Here is a 22,162-nt window from a genome sequence, read left to right as displayed (position 1 = left end):
ACTTAACTGACTGGTGATGAAAATCAAATATCCTCATACTCTATAAAAATGGCAGAGAGGCAGCCTTGTGCTGGCTCTGCTCAGCCACCAGGTATCACTAACTATGCCAGCAACAAAATTCAAGGCTGTTTTGTGTTTATGTCTGACAAGCCAGATAAAATATTATGTTTTTAAAGATGCTTAATAAAGTGGTTGAAAGGTAATCATTACCCAGTCTCATCATTTGCACATGAAAGGTGGAGCAGAGAAGTTACAGTGATTTGTTGCCAGGCTTCACTAGAACAAACAGCTGCATTTTACTTATCTTCAGATATCAAAGGACTTGAGTGGGGACAGAGATTACTTGGCTTGACAAGCTTTCAAAGACCCCTCCAGCTCAAAACCAGAGATATTTTTGAGGAAAATCATGAAAGGATTTAATTTAAGCCTCACAGCAATCACTACTACACTAGCATGAAATCTACCAACATCCTAATCTTGTCAAAGCTAAGACAAGATGCTTTGCCTCCCTTCCAAATCCAATGGCATTGCATGTTTCCAAGGGCTATGGGCAGACAAGGTCTTCCTCCCAGGAAGCAGAGGCTTCATGGCAGTGCTAAATCACTTTAAACGTGCTGTGGTCCTGCCCATCCCATGCTTGCTCCTCACTCGTACAGCCAGGTTTCTGCTGAAGAGCTGGCTCAGAGAGCTCAACCACAGGATTACACCAGGACCAGGGCAGAGGAAACGGGAGCAGCCCTGAGACACTGACCAACAGCAGAGAGACATCCTCCAGTGTGCCCATGAGCTACGTAATGTACATAATGTTTCTTTTCCTTGTTTCCTTACCCTACCCTGCTTCTCTTACACAGGAGCTGATACACTGAGGATCTCAAGCTGCCTTCTCTGCACTCTCATTTTACTCCCTCACACATAAGACCATAGTGAAAATCTGTGCAGCTTAATCAAGAGCAAGACCAGAAGCAGCTCAGTATTCTCCCTTAAAATGTGCTACAACCTGCTTTATTATATATCAGATGCCTTTAAAAGCAGCTGTAAAATCACATTGTTCTTGTTTGGAAATGCAACATTTTGAGAAGACAAAGTTAATGGCTTTGCTGTAAAACAAGCAGGAAGGTTACTGAAGAACTAAAAAGATGTGAAAGAATTCAGCTCAAACCTTTCCATCTGTACTCACTATGAAAGGCTGAGCAGAGTTAAAGGTTTTAGGTAGCTGGAAATAGGTTTCATTTTAGTTGCTGTCTCAAAGCCAGTTTTTGTGTTTAACACATGTGGTTAGACAGCCAACCACCATTCCTAGGGATTATCTGCTTAGAGTATGAAAGACAATAAAACAACCCACCATCAGTTTTTCAGTCAGACTTGGGCATGATTCCCATTAGCACATTTTTATTTTAAAACTGAGTGTGATTGCTCTGATTTTATAATACAAGAAAGCTAAGCACAGATGTTGGTACTTCAAGCAGACCAGAACTCTGCCAGGCAAATAACAAATTGCAGAGTTATGAACTGCTTCTGAACATACCCAAATATGCTGCATGGCACAGCAGTTTAAATACATTAGTCACCTCATGCAGCTGAAGAAAAACAGTATCTTCCAATCTTCAATTTAACATAAATTAAAACAAGTCAAATCCAAATCCCAACCAGGAAAATGCACATTTTTCCCTGTTGATTTTGGAGCAAGTTTTAAGTGAGAACTGATGGTAGACAGCAGCTCAAAGAGGAAAGAAAAAAAAGCAAGAACTGGTGTTCAGTACAGCTTTACTGACAGTAATGAACTATTGAAGTACAGCTACAAAAGAGAAGACATTTACAGCAAGTTTCTGAAGATGATACTTAATGGCTTTTTACACACTATCAGTTTTCCACACCACAAAATAGAAGATCAAAACACATCAGGCCTTATCCAACTTCAGGCCACCTCAATTAACAGCTGCAGTTCATTTGCGGTATTTACTAAATTATGATGGAAGGCCCTGCCCCAGTTAGCTGAGGAGAGTGTTTTAGATTTATTTGCTGTCAGGATGCTCTTCAGCTTCTTCTTTTTTTTGTTTTTTTCCTTTTTTTTCCCCCCTTCCTTTTAAAGTTACTGCAAGTATGATATTTGACAAAGTTACACTCAAATCAAGATTCAGTATCTGCCACTCCAGCACTTCACCTGTACCCTACTTGTAAGGCTTACCGTGAAACCATTTCAGCCTTCAGAAAGCTTTACAGTTTGTTGACAGGACTGTGAATTTGATCTAGAATATGCCTTAGGATTGACAAAGTGTCCCCGTGTTCATTAACTGTTATTTTTATGGAAGTTACTTACAAGCAATAGTAATAAACCTGCTGATTCAGAGGGACAGTAGCTGTGCTCCTGCAACAGCCATACACATGATCAAAGTCCCTACTGACATTCTGTGTCTTGCCTGAATATCTGAGTAAGTTTGTTATTTCTCCACACCTTCAGATTTTCCTTGATAACTATTCTACTGGAGGGTACGTTTTCACCAGCTGATTTATAGGAACAAGGCCACTTGCAGAAACTCAGGCAAAGCAAGCAAAGGTCCAAAACCTCAATCCACTATGTGGGCACACCTCCAGTTACAATGGGGACACAAAACAAAAAGGCTTCTCAGAAGGAGATTTCATTTGACCTCAGCCTGGGATTATGATGAGGCCTGACAGGCTGCTCACCACCTCTCTCATCTCCTTTGATACTTGAGCCACAGCAGATTTTCTGCTGCTACCCATGCAAACTCTTAAATCTTGAAGAGCAGTAGGAAGCAAAGGTCTGTTCATCAGCAGCCTCCATCACTTCTCCCAGAATTAGAGTCATTAGTCTGAATTTACAGTTAGAGCTCAGAGCCGCTTATCACTCCATTCACTACACTTGCTGTACTTTTGCATCTTGGTCCTGGATCTACCTCTATTTCTTGGAAAAAAGTGCAGCTCAGAGTACTTGCAGAGTCATCAGCATGTTCATTTTGCAATATTTCCCTGACGTTCTGAACTTCCTAGGTTAAACACACCATAGTAGGTAACCGAAAAAAAAGAAATCTCTGATACCTGATAGACCTCCCACCACTTAGATCCTTATACCCCACTTGTGAAGTTCAAGGAGTTATTTCAGGCAGGGTTACAATGCAGAAGTCATAATTCTGCTATTTATTCCATTCTATTTAAGAGCTTCCTATACAGCATAGTTTGAATGCATGTTTTGCCTCTAGGAGACAGGCATTAAAGCAAGAATTGACAGCAATACCATTCCATATAATCACATAAGGAAAAAGGCATTTGCAGTATATAATACTAACTCCTTTAGTTTTTTCTGTTCTTTGTTTCTGTCTGAATTCATAGCTTACACTTAAAATTTTTGCAGTATTCAAGAGTGTCTTAAAAGTTCCGGTTTAAATCAGACACAGGACAAATGGAATCTTGAAAACATGAAGACCAACTGCATCATCAAATAAACTCTTCCTTCATGCATGTCTTGGCTAGAGTACAAGAGTTCAGTTATTACAGAGCAAGTCAAACACATCCGTAATTCCTTGCATTGTTCTAAGGTCTCTGGGACATCATCCCTTCCCCTGCAGCAGGCATCTTGCACTGAGAGTTCTGGAGATGGCTGGTATCAGTTACAGCCAAGTGAGTAAATTCTTGGGCTCAAAGCATTGGCTGATATCAATCACTACTGTGCTAGTGAAATCAGAAGAGCCACATCAGTTTGGAACACAGGACATGACCCACATTTGCAGCCTGGGAAAGCAAGTCAAAGGAAAAACATCTTTTCTTTTTATAGTCTGGTTCTCTAATTAGGACTTTTGACTGCATTGTAATTTGGTATTGGAGGGGAAAAAAAAAAAAAAAAAAAAGGAGCACCACATACTTTCAGCAGATGGATCACTATGAACTATAAACTCAAACACAACTTGACAGGACATGACAGAGCCTTCAAGACCCCAAAAACTATGAATAAAAATTGTTGCAAGCATGGTGGGAATGGCAATTCAGGTCCTTAGTAAAAAGGCTGGCTAGTAAGTAGTGACATCCCTTTCCTGGGGAGAGAACAGCTACCATGATCCTGAAGAATCTGGGGCTCAGGAGACTTGAAAAAAAGATGAAAGGGGAATAAAATAGCCATCCCATAGCTGGACACCAACCTGAGATGTAAGAGTCAAAGCAGTGCACTTGTGCCTTGCTTCTGGAGACAAGTGAGAGAAACCATTTTGAACTGATAAAATGCAAAACTAAGCTCAGATCAAAAACAACTAGGTAAACAACAACAACAAAAAATCAAATCAGCTGCTTGATTATTGTTCAAAGAATTAGTTAATTATTTTGCCACTCTAGGATCAAATAGTTAAGCTGTTTAACAACATGATTATATAACTCACTTGACAAGAGAAAGGTTAACCCAGATATAAACTAATAAGAAAACAGATAAGATGACTAATCATGCACTTGATAAACAGCTTGCTCTGCTAGAGAAAGATCTAAACTTCAAATATTCAGTCCTTCCACGCCTGCATACTTCTGCCCAGTTTTCTCAAACTCTCTGTCCTCTGCGAAACTGCAAGAATGACCTCTGACAGCCACCTCCCAGGACTTCAACCAAAGGACAATGATTCCTGACCCAACAGGCTACAGAGGCCATGTTCTGCAGTCTCCTTCAGAGTCACAGAAGAGGACTGCCCTTGCATTTTACTAGCATCCTTTTCAGCTTAATTTCTTGTCTCTGAAGTCAGTTTAGGGCGTGAGCTGAAGCACTGCAGGCACACCACATTGGCTCAGATGGCACAATGACTTCTTGGTGCTAGTCACCTTGTTTTCCAATATAGGTTTCCAGCAGAAGGACCAGCATTGCCCTGTCACCCCAGCCTGAAGACAGGGAAAGCAGCACGGAAACAAAGGAGAAAGAGACAAACAAGATTTCAGTAACTCCTATTATTGTTGAAGGGAATAATTTCTAAAGGCTTCTCCTCAGAAAAGGAAATGGACATAATTGTTTGTGAGTAGCCACAAGTATGAATCTCAAATGCTAACCTCAGGAGTCCCTTATTAAAGGTGCCATTAATCAAAGTGATGGTACAGAATTTACTGTTCACTTTAGCTTTATAGAGGGAGTGTAGGAGAATGTGTGTTGGGAAAGCTTTCAGGCTTTGTCATATGTGAGGAATAATGGGCCTGCCTTGTATGAGCTTCCTTGTTAGCATGATTCTTTCCAGTGAGCAACAGGTAAAAAAATATTTTTTTTAAAGCAAATACTGCACCTTTCCATTAAGGTTACAAATTATAAACCTCCACAACTAGCATGCATCTCCTACCGGAAAAGAAGAATATTTTTTCCAGAAATTGTCAAAAGTTCTCTCATTTGCCTACTTCTGTGATTAGCATTTCAGTGGCAACCCTCCTCTCAGCAGAGTCAGGGATACTCAGTGGCTTTAGCAGTCTGCCCAAGCAGAGTAAGGACAGCTACATTTTGAACAGGGCTGATACGCAGACACAAACTCAAACAGATGCAGGTATGACAAAGTCATGCAAGAGACTTCTCATGACCTACCCTACCATGAGCATTCACAAGCCCTAACAGGCACTGCAGAAGGGAGACTTAGTAGGACTTGCATCCACCTTTATATTTTCTGCACAAGAAGGGAGACCTAGCAATGCAAGTCCTCTCCCACAGACATTCCCACTCATCTGACAGACACACAAACAAAACAAACTGTTCTAGACCCTCTTCTCCACTGCTTCATTGGAACACTTATTCCCATCTAAAAGAAGGTGGCAGATAACATACTTTGAATGGGCAGGGCCACACAGCCCTGGATTGTTATCTGACAACATGAAATTGAACTACACACTACCAGCTCACACCAACAAGCAGGCTGGAGCCTCCTGCTAATAAATCCTTATCAGTAGAAACACCCACACAGAGTAAAAGCCAAAAAAGCTACATGACTGCTCCAGGTCTCATTTCTGATTCTGCTACTGACAAGATTTTAATTCTGAAAGCCCTGTACTATAAATCACTATATGACATAAGAAAACTGTGGAGGTACTGCTAACAGTGTTAGGTTCCCCTGGGATTTAAGGAGCCCTGTGAGGAAGGCACACTTATAAAAACCAATCCTCATCTGAAGCAACTGCCAAACATGGTCTTTAAAGAGAAGGTTTCAGATATCTGCAATAAAAGCTTGACAACACACAGCCACTTAAATCTGATGTCATCTGACATTTGTGCAATTCTGCCCAAGGTTTGCTTGATGACTCAAAATGGGACGATTCAACACTTCTTAGTGTAAGGACAGAGAGGAGAATCATTTGTCTGTCAGCCAGGACGACACAGTCAAACAAGACCTCATTTATAACAGAACTTTGGATGGTTGGTTTTTTTTGTATAATTACCTATCTGTGTGCATTCACACGCTATACAGACATGAATCATTTGAGTATGACACCATCAAGATGGATAGATAATATTTCTACATGTGAAGTAGTAGCTGCTCGCAGCTCCCTCAGACAAGTGGAGTGGTATAGTGGCATGCTCAAGTGATGGCACTCCCAGCAGTACAAGGTATGCTCCTCTCAGAAATGAAGAGGCTCATGGTGATTCCCAGCATGTTATCCTTCAAACACCTTACAAGCAGTGATGCAGTCCGTCTGCTTCCCCTGAAATCATGCCACTCCTGGCAAGTTGCAATGAAGTGCCACAGAGGAGTGAGAAGGCTCCTAGATCTCTCCTGCATCGTTTCAGCCTCTAAACGGGGGGGCACAAATCCACTCCTCTTCACCATGGTGTAGGACACTTTGAGGCACCAAAACGAAATTGCATCTTACCTTGTCTTTGTATAAAAACCCTGAGCAGTGGATGAGCACTTGAAACAGCCTTGAAGAAGTTGTCATCATTATTAATAGGGAGAAGGTCTCCATGCACATCAGCATATCCGATCATCACTTCCAGGTTGGCTATGTGATGAATGTGAAGAATTAGTTTGTAGAAGTCTTCAAACTTTCCCGGCTTGTAGCGATCCAGGGAGAACCTTCTGAACTCTGCCCCAAACTGCAAGAGAAAACAAACAGAGCGTCTGTTGTGAAACATCAACACAACCCAGTGCTCTAGCCTGGCATTTCAACATGGTATACTTCACCTCTTTCTTTCTTTCTGTGATGAATATAGCCACAAAGTGGTGCTTTCAAGTCTACAAAAGGCCTTTTAAGTTGTCACATTAGAACACAACCATGGCTACCAAGATACTACCCTGCTTGGCAGTAGATATTCTCAAGTGTGCCACCTTAAAAGAAAGTGCATTTTTGCAATACTAAGTCTTTATTAAATCCTCTAGAGGATAATTGCACTTGTAGGATTTAACTTCGAAGTACCACAATTCGTTACCATCATCTTGGGAATCCACAGGACCATTCTTCTCCAAAACAGAATCATTCCCTCTACTGCTTTCAAAAGAAGTTAGTTACTCAGCCATTCAAACCCTATAAAAATTCTTTGCACGTTCTCTCATCAATACCAATGGGATCTTAACCATAAGACCTTAAAGGAAGTGTGGCATGCAAGCACACAGCTTGTCATTAGAAAACACACTCACTCTACATAATCCCTACTCTCCTCATAATCCGTATAGAAGGAGGAGAGTTCTTACTGTAAATTAGAAAAATTAAACCCATGAAAACTATCACTCCACTGTTTTTTACGAGCTTAACAGACGAATAAGTGGCTGTTAAAATTATACATATATATATATATATATATATATGTGTTTATATATAAAATGGAAGTGGTGTGACGGGGCTCAATTTCAACTTCATATGAAATTATTTTCAATGCCAGAGAGTGCTTAACAAAAAGTTTTCAACAGACCTTATTTCTGATACTAGAAACTAAATATTCTACTAACAATAGGAGGAAAGAATTAGATTTTCTAATTAAGGAAATTAAGAGTAAAATCACACATCTATTTAAACCAAGTAGCTTAAATCACCTTTCTGGTATATCTAATTTCATAACTCAGATTGTATAGTACTAGTTGACTACTGTTCATCAACTGAACCTCTAAAACTATGCTAACTCAACTCCTAAAAGCATGGAACCACATTCACAAATCAAAAAAAAAAAAAAAAAAAAAGGGGGGGGGGGGGAAGTGTGTGACTAGGATTTCATGGAAATTCTCATTTCCAAAGTCAGTCTTTGGCAAGAAACCAAAGACAAAACTAACCAGAAAACAAAGGTGAGGGAAAAAGTGAGACTTCTCCATAGATAAATTCTTCTTCAAAATAAAGAATGACTTGCTTAGAGATTCTCAGATGTTAAATCAACTATATATTGAAGCCACTCTTGCTCAGACTAACAAAAAGTATGAATCTTCACCATAATCATCCTCAAGAAAAAAAAAAAGGAAAAAAAAAAAGAAAACTACCAACTCTCCTGGCTTTGGGTGCAAGCGTGTTCTCAAATTACTTCCACAGTTATGAAAATCCCACTCTTCAGCATCAAAGCCTAGTTGTGATCATCTGAAAGCTCGTTTAGTCAAATTACGCTGCTTGTTTGTAATATTAACTGCTAGTTCCAGTTTAGATTTCAATTCGGAGTGCCTATCCAAATGCACAAAAGCTGAATGAACCACAGCTGATTCCAATGGAGGAGAAACAGTCCTCCTTTGTCCTCCACTCCCTGTTTCTCTCCAGGAAAATCTAAGCAGCAACTTAATTCTGTTGACACATTTCAAAATGAAAAAATGCTTACGTCCGTTTTATTTGAAAAGTATCTTAAAGTTTGCTTTTTCCTAGATTCAAGCAAGAAGCAACCATCTTGAAGTGACAAGTTTAACATCTAAATAGCAAACTAATGGGGCAGGAGCGAGATCTATGTAGGCTTTGTTTAGAGCTGCATTTCCTTGACTGCACACCTGAACAGGAACACAGGATTCCTTTGGCCAGAGGACCAGGCCAAGGTAGTCAGATGCCTAGCCCAGCAGTCACTTGTTTACTGGACAGAATTTATTACAGAATGGTTTAGGATGGAAGGGACCTTAGAGATCATCTAGTTCCAAATCCTCTGCCACAGGCAGGGACACCTTCCAGTAGATCAGGTTGATCAAAGCCCCATCCAATCAGACCCTAAACACTTCCAGGGAAGGGGCATTCACAATTTCTCCAGGCAGCCTGTTCCAGTGCCTCACCACCCTCACAGGAACTCATTCAGGACCATGAGCATGCACGGTACTTGCAAGGAAGGGGGTGCCGTACAGTCTCACCTCAGACAGTACAATATCCATCCTACACAGCCCCCCATCCTACACAGCCCTCATACCACCTGCCCTACAGTCTACCTGGAGAGTCCTGCTCTGCTCAACACGCATGCCGAGGCACAGGCCAGCTCTCATGCTGGAGCATCATGTGTAGCAGGCAAGTGACATGGGAAAGGAGAGAAGAAGGAAGCAAGGATGGTTATTTACAGGTTGGGCTGACCCAAAGCCCAGCTTAAGCTGCCACATGAGAGGAGGACAGCTGATGAAAGGGCCAGGTCCCCCATCCTAACCCCTGAGGGCATACCAGACATGGATCATCAGTGGAGTGCACCACGCAGACAACAGCCCACCCACAGGGATGCAACTGCAGACCTGGGCACTAAGGTCTGACGTGAACGCTGTACAAATTCACTCGTTCACATGTTCAGCCTCAGCAAAGCCCAAGAGACAACTTCTTTTGCTTTAGGAACAAGACAACAATAAACAAATGCACCTGATTTCACTCGTGCTTTTTCCATGACGCAGCCCTTTGAGGCAAGGATTCTAGAAGGTGATTCTGCAGAGAGGTGTAGAAGGGAAGAGTCTCTTCAAAAGAGATTTAAGCAGATAATGAGGATGCTGGGGGTTTGTTTAAAGGTCACTATTCCCATAGTAGTAGTTTAGCTGATTGATTCAATCTGTGCACATACACAGGCAGTAACCATTGTCAGCAGATCTTTTCAGAAGAGGGAAAAAACCCTCTTCAGCAGTGACCATTCATTCATCATCCCTAATAAGGCTGAGAGTATCACAGTTAGTTTTGCAGTACCACACAACATAGAGATTGAGTGCTCTGCATTGTATTCAGACAGAATTTCAAGATAACATCCACCACTTATCTTCCAGAAACTACAAATTCTAAAGGCTTTGCACAGATAGCCCTGATGACTGTTTTTCTAAGCTATAAACAAAGTTCTTTTGTAGTATATTCCTCCACAGAAACAGACACAAGGACCAGTGTCTGCCAGCAGAGCCTCTGCCAGAACAATACTGTATTACACTGTTTGATGAACTAACAGTTTTAACAAGCAGATTAGTTTCCCATAATGAAGTCAATGACTCTGAGCTATGTATCTAATGCAAATACTGCATCTACTATTGCAGAAGTCAGAGCACAGGAGGGTCCAAGAGAAATCAAAATAATTTAATGGGGGGAAAGAAGGGGGGGGAAAGAAGGGGGGGGAAAGAAGGGGGGGGAAAGAAGGGGGGGGAAAGAAGGGGGGGGAAAGAAGGGGGGGGAAAGAAGGGGGGGGAAAGAAGGGGGGGGAAAGAAGGGGGGGGAAAGAAGGGGGGGGAAAGAAGGGGGGGGAAAGAAGGGGGGGGAAAGAAGGGGGGGGAAAGAAAAACAAACAAGAATAGCATTCTGATAAAAGTTGTGTTAAAGAAAGTCACAACCATCTGACCAAAACTGACACAGGCTGACCAAGGGCAATCAACTAAGATTTCTTTCTCCCCAGGGAAGATGAGAGGTCAGAGAAGACAAGGGAGTAGGATTTTGAGAATTGTTTACTTGAAGGGATGCTATTTTCTGAAATGGAAGAGTTATTTGCAAGCAAAAGAGACCAACTTTTTCTTCTTTAAATTTTAAGTTTCAGAAAATTTACAGGATCGAAAACAAAGCCCTATGTTTATGATATGCCATCCCTTGAGTTTATTGCTGGCTTTGATTTCAGGCTATTGTAATAAGAAAACATCAAAGACCAATATTTAGCCATAAACATGAATTATGTTGGCCTGCTACTTTTCCCATGAAGTAAAAATCAGGAACAGAAAGAAAAGCAAACATGCTCATCCCTGCACAGACTGTAATTTCTGCTTACCTGTGAGACATTCAAAAGGAGGAAATCTGATCAGAGCTGCTTTATCAGTGAGAAGAAGAGGAGGTCAAGAATGTGGAGAAGACTTAATGTACATGGTTTTGTCCTGGCTGATTTAATCTAGGATTTCAGGGCTCTACTGTCACATTCATGTCTGTGTTCCCTCTTTCTCCTCCAGCCATGCCTCTTGCTCTGCTCCCAGTGTCATGGTGGTTTTCACCAGTGGCAAGGTGCCACCAACCAAGCAGATGTTCTCTGCAACAAGTTCTCACCTCCCCTTTAAGTGGTTGCCCTTGCCCCAAAGCAGCTGTACTCCATCCCAATGATCAAGCTGGTGGTAAATGTGGGATTTCATCTTCTCTTCAGTCCCCTGCTCAGCTCTTGCTGTTTATTCCAAGATACAAGTCAAAAGAGCAAGGCAGTGTCTCTTTTACTTACCCTTCATAGGAACTCCATCACAGACACAATTTTACTACCTTCTCCTCTAAACTTTCCCCCCTAAGTGGTATAATGCCATAATCCTACCCTTTTTCTGTTGTACTCTCCCCTTTCACTCCCCTATAAAAATACAGCCATGCTTTAATACCTTCAGTTCTTAGAATAGCTTCGCCCCACAAAGAAACCCAGTGGTTCCTGTTCTTATCATGCTTCTTAGACACAGTGCTTCATGTCTCTGCTTTCCATTCAAAGAACAGCCTTTGCAACTCCTTCAACCCACTTCAGCAGTCTGTGAGGCTCAGTTCATGGCAGCACTCTTCTGCATCTACTCCAAAGACAAATTTAGCTGATTTCTCTGTTCCCACTGCTCTCAGATAAAGTTGTGTTCATGAGACACGCCTCCCATACAGTCTCTTTCTGATCTCTTCACAAATGCTCAGCTGCCAGCTCAAGGGCAGCTTAAAGCTAAGCTTACCCCTCTCCCTGCTTCACCTAACTTCGTGGACCCTGCCTTCCCCAGCACCTGTAACTCCAGTAACACTCATCATCCAGGTAGTTGTATATTTCTATATGCTAATTACCCAGACCTTTTCTGCCCCACATCTTAAACCCATGGACACCATTCAACTACTCATCCACACACTGGACTTTGCCTTGACAGCTGCTCTGAGCTTTTCCCAAGCTTTCCTAAACACTGGCTTGCCTCATTATCAACCAACTATTTCTTAGTTGGTGGTAGTTTGTGAAAACAGCTATCCACAAAAGCTGTTTTCCAAACCTGTTCTTCTGAACTCGGCATCCCTTTCTTTGTCACTCTTGCACCCAAAGCTCCTCTCCTATCAGGTCACCCATGCAGCTGCTTTCTCCCTACTATCTCTGTCAGTCAGTACTGCCTGCAAGCGGGAAGCAGTGCCAGCCTTCCTTACTGCCTCAGCTCTTGATATTTAATCCCACAATACAGTTCTCCTTCAAAAAACACAGCAAAGCCTTTAAAATAAATTTTTGTCTTAACTGGATGGTCTGCCTTTCCAAAGAGCAGATCTCTTCCTTTTTTTCTTCCTCCATCTCCAGGAACAAACCAAAGTCTGTTTGCAAAGGACGCAGACCAAGCTAGTCCTGTATTTTAAAGAGAACACTGAGCACCACACACATCACCTACATCATCATCACAACCCAGTTTTAGCACAAATACAGCATGACATGCATACATCCATGGCATGTTACCATCTGCACAAGGGGGGAAAAGAACATTTGGCACCCTGCCATCCAGAGGGACAAAGGACCACTAAATCAGGAGATCTGGTCAACATTACCAACAGCAGGCAAAGCCATAGGCCCAGGCTCTAGTACAGGTCCATGGCAAGAGCAAATCATTTTCTGAATATTTACTAAGAAAGATGCCTTCATGGTTACAAAACACTTGTAACCAGTAAGGCCTCTGGCTGGTTCAGACTTATTTAATGCCCTTTTACTTTCTGCCAGAGGTTTCCCCATGAGCTCAGGGCCAACAACAGCTGCAGAGAAGTAACCTGATACACACATACACACCTAGCCAGACCGGTTGGGGACTGGGAACAGCTGTGCATGGTGGAAGCAAGAGGGATGGCCCCAGGGGGGTGGCCCTAGGGCTAGTGCACCACACCCTGACCCAGACATTTCTGCCTCAATTAACTTCAGGAATCTCCAATGAGAACCGGACTATCTGTTGTGTGAGACTTTACCTTCACTTAGAGGGAGGGAATGTCTCCAAAAGTACATTTCATCTTTTAACTTCTGGCCTGCACTGTAAAGGTAATTAGGGGCAAGCAATCAATCCTCACAAGACTTTTTCTTGGTTAGTAAAAGCTCAAATTAAGCATGTGCAAAGTCTCTTACAAAGGGAATGATAAGGGAGTAGTGAGGAAAGCGCTATTAATTGCACCCCTGAAGAACTCCTTGGAGGTGGCTAGTCCTGCAGCCTGCCAGACAGAGCCTCCACAGGTATTTTAACCTCACATGAGAGACATTCCTTTTTAACTTGGCTGTAAACAACTTTTCAACTTTAAAGAGCACCTCAGAAAATTAAAGATCCGTTGTTTAGCGTCCTTTAGGACTGTTTCAGTGTGGCGAGACTAAAATTCAGAAGACTACTCATAAGACAGACTGGCTGGACCGAGTTTTAAGGAGATCAGAAATTCCCAAGTTACTAGGCTAAAAACGATCATGAAAGCAAAGGTATGAACCTGGAGGCAGGATCAAGAAGAGGAGAGTGTGGGAGGTGCTAAAACACAACACAGCAGCCCTAGCCTTCTGCACAACAACTCATAGGGATATGGATAACCATCTGGTTTAGCAGAGCTAGCACCCAAGCCAGTAGCAGATTAATAATTTTGGGAACATTGACAAAAGAACTGTCATCTTTCCATAACTAGATTTCGGTAATTATTTTTTTATCCCTCTTTTTTTTTTCTCTGTCATGTAGGATCTGAGATTATAACTTGAGCACCAGAGCATATCCTCCTCCATCCCATCCACTGTGATGCCAAGTAGCTCAAAGCATGTGTCTGAGCCTACCCTCTCCTACAGGCACTACTGCTCACACAGTGCCAGTGTGCAGGTCAGAGAAGATAGTTACACTGTCCTGGTGCTTACTGCAGCTGTCACCTGAACAAAAATATCACAAAATTACTTCTCTGTGCAACACCACCTCAGCTGAGAAGTGTTGAGCAGCAGGCATGCACAGGACCAACTGTTGTGGCACAGCTGCTGCATGGTAACTTGGTAAGATGTGGTCACCTTCTCTCAATCACCTAATCATTTAAAGACAGACTTAAGTTTACTAGGTATGACCACTTCACAAAGTCATCCTACTAGGAAAAATAAAGATTTGTAATAACAGAGGAGCCAAGAGTTTAGCAGATGCTATTTAGCACATCAGAGCAAATATAATACCTACTGTCAGAAGCTCAGCAGACTGGGAGGGAAAAGAACAGAGGGAAGACTTCTTAAGAGACTAATGTTTACAGTCTTTCTCCTGACACGTTTTGCAACAATCCAGACCAACTCAAATTGCTTTTGCTGTGGCATATTGTCTTCATTTGAGAGAGGGAAGCTTTGCGGTTTTCTGAGTCCATGCCACATTTGGTTTGCATATAATCAAATATGTTTTGAAGCTCAAAACCAGAAGTTAAATCAGCTGGTTACAGGGTTTTTCACTGCACTTATTTTAGTTTTATTCTAGGTATGACAAGAATGACCTTAACTTGGAAGAATGTAAAGTACTGCTTAAAAACTTAAAGCAACTTGGAGTCTATTTTAACATCCTATAGGTTTAACAAAGTGATGCTTTTTTATCAGTTTTGAAGCCTGCTACATATGGAAAACATTTCTTTAAACTTCAGAAGGCGTGTTAGGCCTTCAGGGTTAGAGTGAAATCAAAGTACAAAAGGCTGAAAAAGACAATTTGTAGATCTCTCTCACTTAGTCAACACCAGACAGAGAAGAACCAGACCTTCAAAACCTCTTTACAGGAGTCTGGTAAAAACAGGTTTGTTCCTACTGCTATTGCTACAGTTAACACCACTGGATGTTGTACTTTATACCATTCACATACACAAGGTGCCCACAGATACTGTAACAGCCAGTCATGTGGACATGCAATACTGCTGAGAACCATCAGCAACTTCTGGAGCTGGGCCAGGGCAGGGGGAAAGGATGTTAAAGGCTTAGCTTTGTTAACATAAGCACAGGTACAATTGTAAGGAAAAGAGATGGCACCTGAGCAGGACAAACCACCCACAAGCTGTTTGGATATTACTTCAGTTTAGCAGTTGGCAGGCTTGCTGAAGCAGTGACTTCTACACTTGCCCAAGAACAAAAGACAGCATTTTATCAGCTAGTGACTTCGTACGAGCACAGAGAATAGCTGACCCCAAATATACTCTCTGTCTTCAAGGTCCAGAGCAGTATCATATCTATACTTTGGATGCACCAAAATATGATGGAGAATTTATTAAAAATCCATTTGCAGCATCCATCTGAAAATGACCATTTACTGGAACAAGTAAAAACAGGATGGGAGAAGAGGGGGGAAAAATGGTTATAGTTATCTGGATGTATTTATCTCATTGGGTTTGTTTATAGTAGGAGGATGTTAGTCACTTTGTTAGTTTGTAAATCAGTTTATAATGCAAGAAAACATGGGACTATTAATAAGGCAGGAATGTCACAGCCAGCACTTGAGTCAGGTAGCTGTGTTTTTATACTCCTCCATCACCATCAAAGGTTCCTATTGTTCAGTAACAAGAAGTATAGGTTTTTTTCCAAAAGACTATTTATCAGGGAACCACAAGTGCACTTACTCACTTCTGAAAACATGAAAACTAATTCTTCTTCATACATACAGTGTACAGGAAATAATATACTAGTACAAGAGAAATACTTTTCTGCTGCTTTTAAGCCAAAAACATAAAACTGTCAAAGTGCAAAAAAAGCCACACTTTCACAAATACTTCAAAGGGTTGCCATTTAAAAGCCTAAGGCAATCTCTTACCTCTACTATTCCAGAATATCCAAGTGACAGGAAAAGAAATATACACTTGGGCTGATAGCTACTATCCTATTTGAAAAGCTGTATATACAAAATAAGAAAAAAAATATCTCTTCACTCAGAGCAGGATTAAAGAAGATTGGCTACATGGAGCTGTAATTAAAGATAAGTCTCACCATTAATGGAGGAATTCCTATCTGAAAAGTATTTGTTCTTCTGTAGACTTAAATTCACAGTGAAAGAAGCCTGCAACCAGCTGAGAGAAAATGAAAAGGAGTTTTGGGATCTCATGGCCACAGGCAGGATTCTTAACAAAACAAACAAAAAAGAACCCCACACAGTGTATGTGCTGGAGCTCTTGGTAAAAGGGAGGAGAGAGAAAGGGTCATCTGGAAACCTTTTTCAGAGATTAGAGGCAATTTCTTCAGAGGGGACAGATACTTCACTTGTCACCAGACAGGGGGAATGGAGCCAGTGAGTACTAGACACGTGAGAATACACAGTCCCTCTAAGCCAGCAAGATAATGTGTTTTCAGATCCTGCCTAAAAAGGCTGAAACATTAATCCTGAGCTACACAGACGACACCTAGATAAGAACTGAGCTTCTAATGTATTCTCTTGTGAAAGACAGAAGAGGGGTAAGGTGTAATTACAGTTCAATTAATATTTTCCCAAGACATGCCAATTTCTAAGCAGGTTTGTCTTTATCCTTCCATTTTCCTATCTAGCAATAAGTTTAAGTGTTTTCATTACAAGGCCATCTCTCAGGGGAGGAGACAGAGGAACAGAGGAAGCACTGAGCCTAAAGGAAGAGGACTTCTTAAAGCAGGCTATAGCAATTCCTATCACTGCCACATCTGAAAACAAGAGGTGTGCACAGATGGCTGCTGTGCCGTTCTCCTCTTCAGTATTTGCTGCAACACGAGGATCCAAAGGGCTTCTGCACTGTCTTACACGTGCCCAGAGAAACAACAACCTGACATACACCAAAAAGTGTTACACAGCACCAAGAAGCCCATGTTTCTGCAAAGACATGTAGGTAGAGAACATATTACTGCAAATGTTCCTACTGGGTAGTCACAGGGCATTTAAATACCCACAGACATGAGCATTGGGAGCTGAAGAGTGCTTCTGGGCCACATTCCCAGCAAGGGTGATCAGTCAGGCTAGGTCCAAGGAAGGCATAGCCTGGTTTAGCCCAGATGAAATCTGATCATCCACAAAGCTCACGTGTCTACAGCACAAGAAAAGAGGCACTGGAACAGCTTGCAGGTGCCCCTTCCCTGGAAGCGTTCAAGGCCATGTTGGATGGAGTTTCGAGCAACCTGATCCAGTGGATGGTGTCCCTGACCACGGCAGGGGGGGTTGGTCCAAGGTGATCTGTAGGGTCCCTTTCAATTCAAACCATTCTATGATTCTAATACCACCTGCAGGTTTTGGCTCTTCAGCACAAGAAGGATGCTGAAAAACTGGACTGAGTCCAGCCATCAAGATGTTCCCTGTACCCTCACCACACCCTCCCCACCAAACACACTTTTTTTTTTTTCATAATTCTCTGGCACACATTAGGACTCTTTAAGCATACTTAGGGATTGCCAGAGAAGTGTCTTGCTTAGTATGGTACTACAGGTCTAACAAACTCTCCCCTCCCGATAATCAAGGGCACACATTTAATTTTCAAGAACTTTCTTTAAGAGAAAATGAAAAAAAAATCGGCAAATCCAGGAAAATCTTGGTCACTTTACACAGAAGCAATTTCTCCGTTGTGTTTAACGCAACACCCCAGCTGGATGGTGGTTTATCCTTAAGGAAGCAACCCCCTGGTTATCATTACAGAGGCAGGGATATCAAAACCCCAACATTTGCAGACCATCACCTGTGTGACTCCACATAGCAATTTTTTCCAGAGCTCCTTCACATCCAGCTCCATCCTCAGAGAAGAAGAAAAGCTACTTTACACTGTTGTGTAAAAGCAGCATGCTCTCACACCCAACTCCTCCACTAAAAGGGATTCCACCTGCCCACGGCCCACCACTTCCCCAGCCTTTGAAACGCCACCTGAGAATCCCTTGATCCACAGCCAGGAGCATGCCCCAGCGCAGAGGCTGAGCTGCACCCACCTCCACTCACCTGGTAGCCTGCGCTCTCAGGCGATAGCTGCAAAATCATGAGTTCTCAGACTCAACTTTCAAGTTCTCAGGCAAGCCAGGACAGGCTTCGTACTTACAAAACAAGCAACTAAATGTTTTAAAGGCTGACTACATACAGCTTCCAAAAGCAGTATTACTGAATCCTTTTGTTTCCCTGGCCTTAGGTAGTCCACCCAAAAAAAGAAAGACTATCTCTAGATGATCACAGCAGGACAACCAAGTGATCCGCAGAGACAAGACAGACAGCGTCCTAACTGACCCTGTACAATTATTAGGTTTTAACAAGGGGTATAAGACATTCATACAGTACCTTGCCAGGTACCACTGGCCAAAGCTTTTCACTGGATCAGCTTCTAACCATAGAAGATTAACTCCCTAAGTCAGAACCTACAAGATTCACAAAAGAAAACCATCTTGCAATGTCAGTACCAACCTCTGTTTGCCAACAACTGCAACAGCCTGCTACATAAACAGTCTAGATGTTATTGCACACAAGTCATACGAACAGCAGAACCCCACCAGCACTAGGAAATTCAACAGCACAGTCTCCAGTGACTCTTGCTGTGTGTTAATGGATCATCACTGGGTGTAGTCCCTCGGCAGGATATTTTGAATTTAGCCTCTATTTTCAGTTTCCTTCTAGAGCGCCACGGTTCATTAAAGTAAGTTCTGGGCTACCAGCAGCAACAACCCTGAGCTACAGAAGCCCTCTGCCAGTAAACCCCTTTCACCCACACAAATTTATTTTCCTTCTCTCCAGAAACCTACAGTCATTCCTACACTCACAATGCCCTTAAATCGCTCCGTGTCTATACAACTGCGTAGGATTCATTTACAGGATTCCTGTAGCTGTCAAGGAGGCTAGGAGATGTTCGTTTTAAGGTTGCTTTTAAATTGTCAATACAACAAACTCAGGCTATGTCAATGGCAGTATTAAAGTAGAAGAGAGAGGATGAACTTACAACATTTTTACCTGTGATCACAGTTTTAGTTTGAAGCTTATACTGTGGTATGACTCAGAAGTATACTGAGGTGTAACTCTGCAACTAGCAAACAGAATTTGGAGCATTTGGTGGCTGGATTACACCTTAGAACAAGTACAAACTGAACTAAAACTTTCCAGAAAGGGACACAGGACGGAACCTTCCAGGCCAGCTGTGCCCCTTCAAGTGGCAACAGGAGGTTAGAAAATAAAGGTCTCAGCCTACACTTCAGGTGCTATGTTTAGAAGCAACTAGAGAGTCCCTTGGATGAAAGGTAGCTATCCCACTGAAGCCATCCCATCGTCCTTAGGTCTATGTGTTACTCAAGGCTGTTTGATCTGAATGCAAATACTAGCAGCAGCAGCAAGGGACAACTATGGGGAGAACCAAGCATGAAGTCCCAAATACATCATCTCCAATACTATCTCAGCAGGTGACCATGGTTGTGCATAATTCCAGGACACACTAACGCTATTCTGTACTCTTGAGCATTGCCTACACCATTTATCTTATATGGCTATAAAACACAGGCTTTCAGGGAGATTTACCAGTTTTGCTTAAATGCTACTGATTTGTGCAACACAGAGGTGGCAGGGAACCTTTGGACGCACTGGTTCAACCAAGAGTGACCAGAGTCCCTCGAAGAGAACTCAGCAAGACCAACGACGGACACAACCGATACCATCACTTGAAGATGCCGAACTGCGGCAGAGCTGTTTTCGTAGATGACCTGCAGACCACAACTCCTTCCCCGGCAACACGAGCCTGCGGAATCCGGCTGGCTGAACGCGGGTGCCAGCACCCCCTGGTAACACCCGGGAGGGTGAAGCTTCCCGCTGGTCTCGCTCCGGCTTCTCCACTGGGATCTACAGCAGGATTTTGGCGCTTCCAGCACCGGGGCGAGCGGAGGGGACCCGGTCCTCCTCGCTCCTACTACCCTGCTCCTCTTGTCAAATCGCGCCGGGGAACCCAACCCACCACCCAGGAGGTGGCCGAAGCACCTCCCGTGGCCGTGGGGATAAGGAGCCACCCGGGAGCGGCACTGCCTCAGCTCTCCCACCCGCCTGCCGCCACCGCCGCCAGTCCAAGCCCCAGCCGTCCCCGCAGGCGAATCGGCCGCCGCTTTCCGAGCTGCCCCAGAAAGTTAGTGCCGAAGTCACCGCGGCGAAACAAAAGATCGAGCAGGAACGGCGGGCGCGAGGCCCCTGGCGCCCGCGGGCCCCGGCCCCGCTGCCGCCCCAGGGGAGGGCAGGGAAGAGTCGGCCCGCCGCCGCCTCACACCGGGGCAGGGGCGGCTCACCGGAGGCGAGGCCGAGAGCGGCGCCCGCAATGGGATCCCGCCTCTTTACAACTGCCGCCAACCCGTCAGCGCTCGCTCTCCGGTCTGCGGCTGGGGCACGGCTCCGGCAGCGCCGGGTGGGGAAGAGTACGGGGGAAACGGTAAGGGGGGAACTCCATTCATTTTCGGGAAACCCGCTGGGAGCGAGCGGGGCAAAGGCGCACCCGGCCGCCGCCGGTCGAGGCCGCGCCGCGCTCTCCTCACCTTACTCTTCACTTCCACTGCGCTGCACTCCAGATACCGCAGAGTCTGAGATTTGTTGAAACTCCGGTTCATCTTCCCGGCCCCGCTGCCTTCCCGTCCCCAGCCCCGCGCAGCCGCCGCCACCCGCCCGCAGCGGGCCGCGCGCCCCCGGGCCGCCCCCGCGAGCCGATCGCCCCGCTACCGATCGCGCTTCGGCCACTTTGTCCCGGCGCGCCAATGAGAGCGGCCGCTCCGCCGGCCTCGCGCTCACGGCTCCCAGCAGCCGCGCGCCCGCGGCTGGCGGCGGGCGGGCGCCTGGGGCCGGCAGGGCACGCCCACTGCCACGCCCACCTGCCCCCGCTTGGGCCCGCCTCCCCTCGCCCCTCCCCCGCGCGCCGCGGGGTTCCGCTCTGGCCCGGGCGGGCCCCACGCGTATGCAGTGCGTGCCTGCGAGGGAGTCGGCGAGGCTAGCGGGGTTCGGGCAGTCCCAAGAGAGCGGCCGGAGGTTACCGCGGGCATTGCCCCCGGTGCTGTTAAACAGTAAGGCGATGCAGGGCGGGCCTGCCGTGCGCGGCCACCCGCTCCCGAGGGCGAGCATTCATAGGGGCTGGAGTGGCTGCTCGGGCGCCGCTTTAAACCCAAGGGCTGGCAGAGTTGTAGGTGCGAAATAAAACCGCCCGATGTTAGGTCCCGGCGCTTGGCAGGCCTGTGCACTTGCCCGATATAACGGACACTGCGTCGTCACAGAATCACAGAAAGGAAGGGATCATCTGGGTTGTCATCTAGACCAACTCCCTGCTAAAGCAGGGTCATGCAGAGGAGGGTCCACAGGAACGCATCCACACGAGTTTTGAAAATCTCCAGAGAAGGATGTTCCACAACATCTCTCAGCAGCCTGTTCCAGTGCTCTGTCAACCTCAAAGTTTTTCCTTAAGCTCAAGTGAAACCTGTGTTCTAGTGTGTACCCTATCCTTGTTCTACCGCTGGGCACCACTGAAAAGAGGCTTCCCTCCAGCCTTTAGCTATTCACAACCGTCGATAAAATCCCCTGTTAGTTTTCTCCTTCCCAGGCTGAGAGCCCCAGGTCTCTCAGCTTCTCCTCATTGAAAGAGATGTTCCAGTCCCCTCATCATCTTTGTGGCCATCTCCTGGACTCTCTCCAGTGGTTCCCTGTCTCTCTTGAATGAGAGAGCCCAGGAATAGGCACAGTACTCTAGGTGCAGCCTGCTGCTCCCAATGCCAAAATCATTTAAGATGCAGAGGTGCACCCAATGTAGCACCCCGACTGTGATGTGGCGGGCCTCACAGAGCACAGGGGTGCTCAGAAAAGACCAGTGTGTGGCACAGAGACCTGCACAAACTCTCCAGACAGCACTGATTATTCATAAAAAGTGTTGTGATTTGGAAAGTGCTGCAAGTCATTAATTTAAGACG

At 44.5% G+C, this 22,162-nt stretch overlaps 1 protein-coding gene across 1 annotated transcript in view; it reads right to left on the bottom strand.

The window, feature by feature from the left end:
- PARD6G (par-6 family cell polarity regulator gamma) overlaps positions 1–20,821 on the bottom strand; it is a 68,257-nt gene extending 47,436 nt beyond the window's left edge. Inside the window, exons 1-2 of the mRNA XM_054382031.1 lie at positions 20,750–20,821; positions 6,829–7,051 (exon numbers count right to left, since the gene is read on the bottom strand). Coding sequence (XP_054238006.1) covers positions 6,829–7,051; positions 20,750–20,821 — 295 coding nt within the window. The remainder of the gene's footprint in view (positions 1–6,828; positions 7,052–20,749) is intronic.
- Positions 20,822–22,162: the final 1,341 nt, after the last annotated feature.

Source organism: Indicator indicator, chromosome 6 (assembly GCF_027791375.1).
Source record: "Indicator indicator isolate 239-I01 chromosome 6, UM_Iind_1.1, whole genome shotgun sequence".
Lineage (NCBI taxonomy): Eukaryota > Metazoa > Chordata > Aves > Piciformes > Indicatoridae > Indicator > Indicator indicator.
This window is presented reverse-complemented; position numbering and strand designations above follow the sequence as displayed.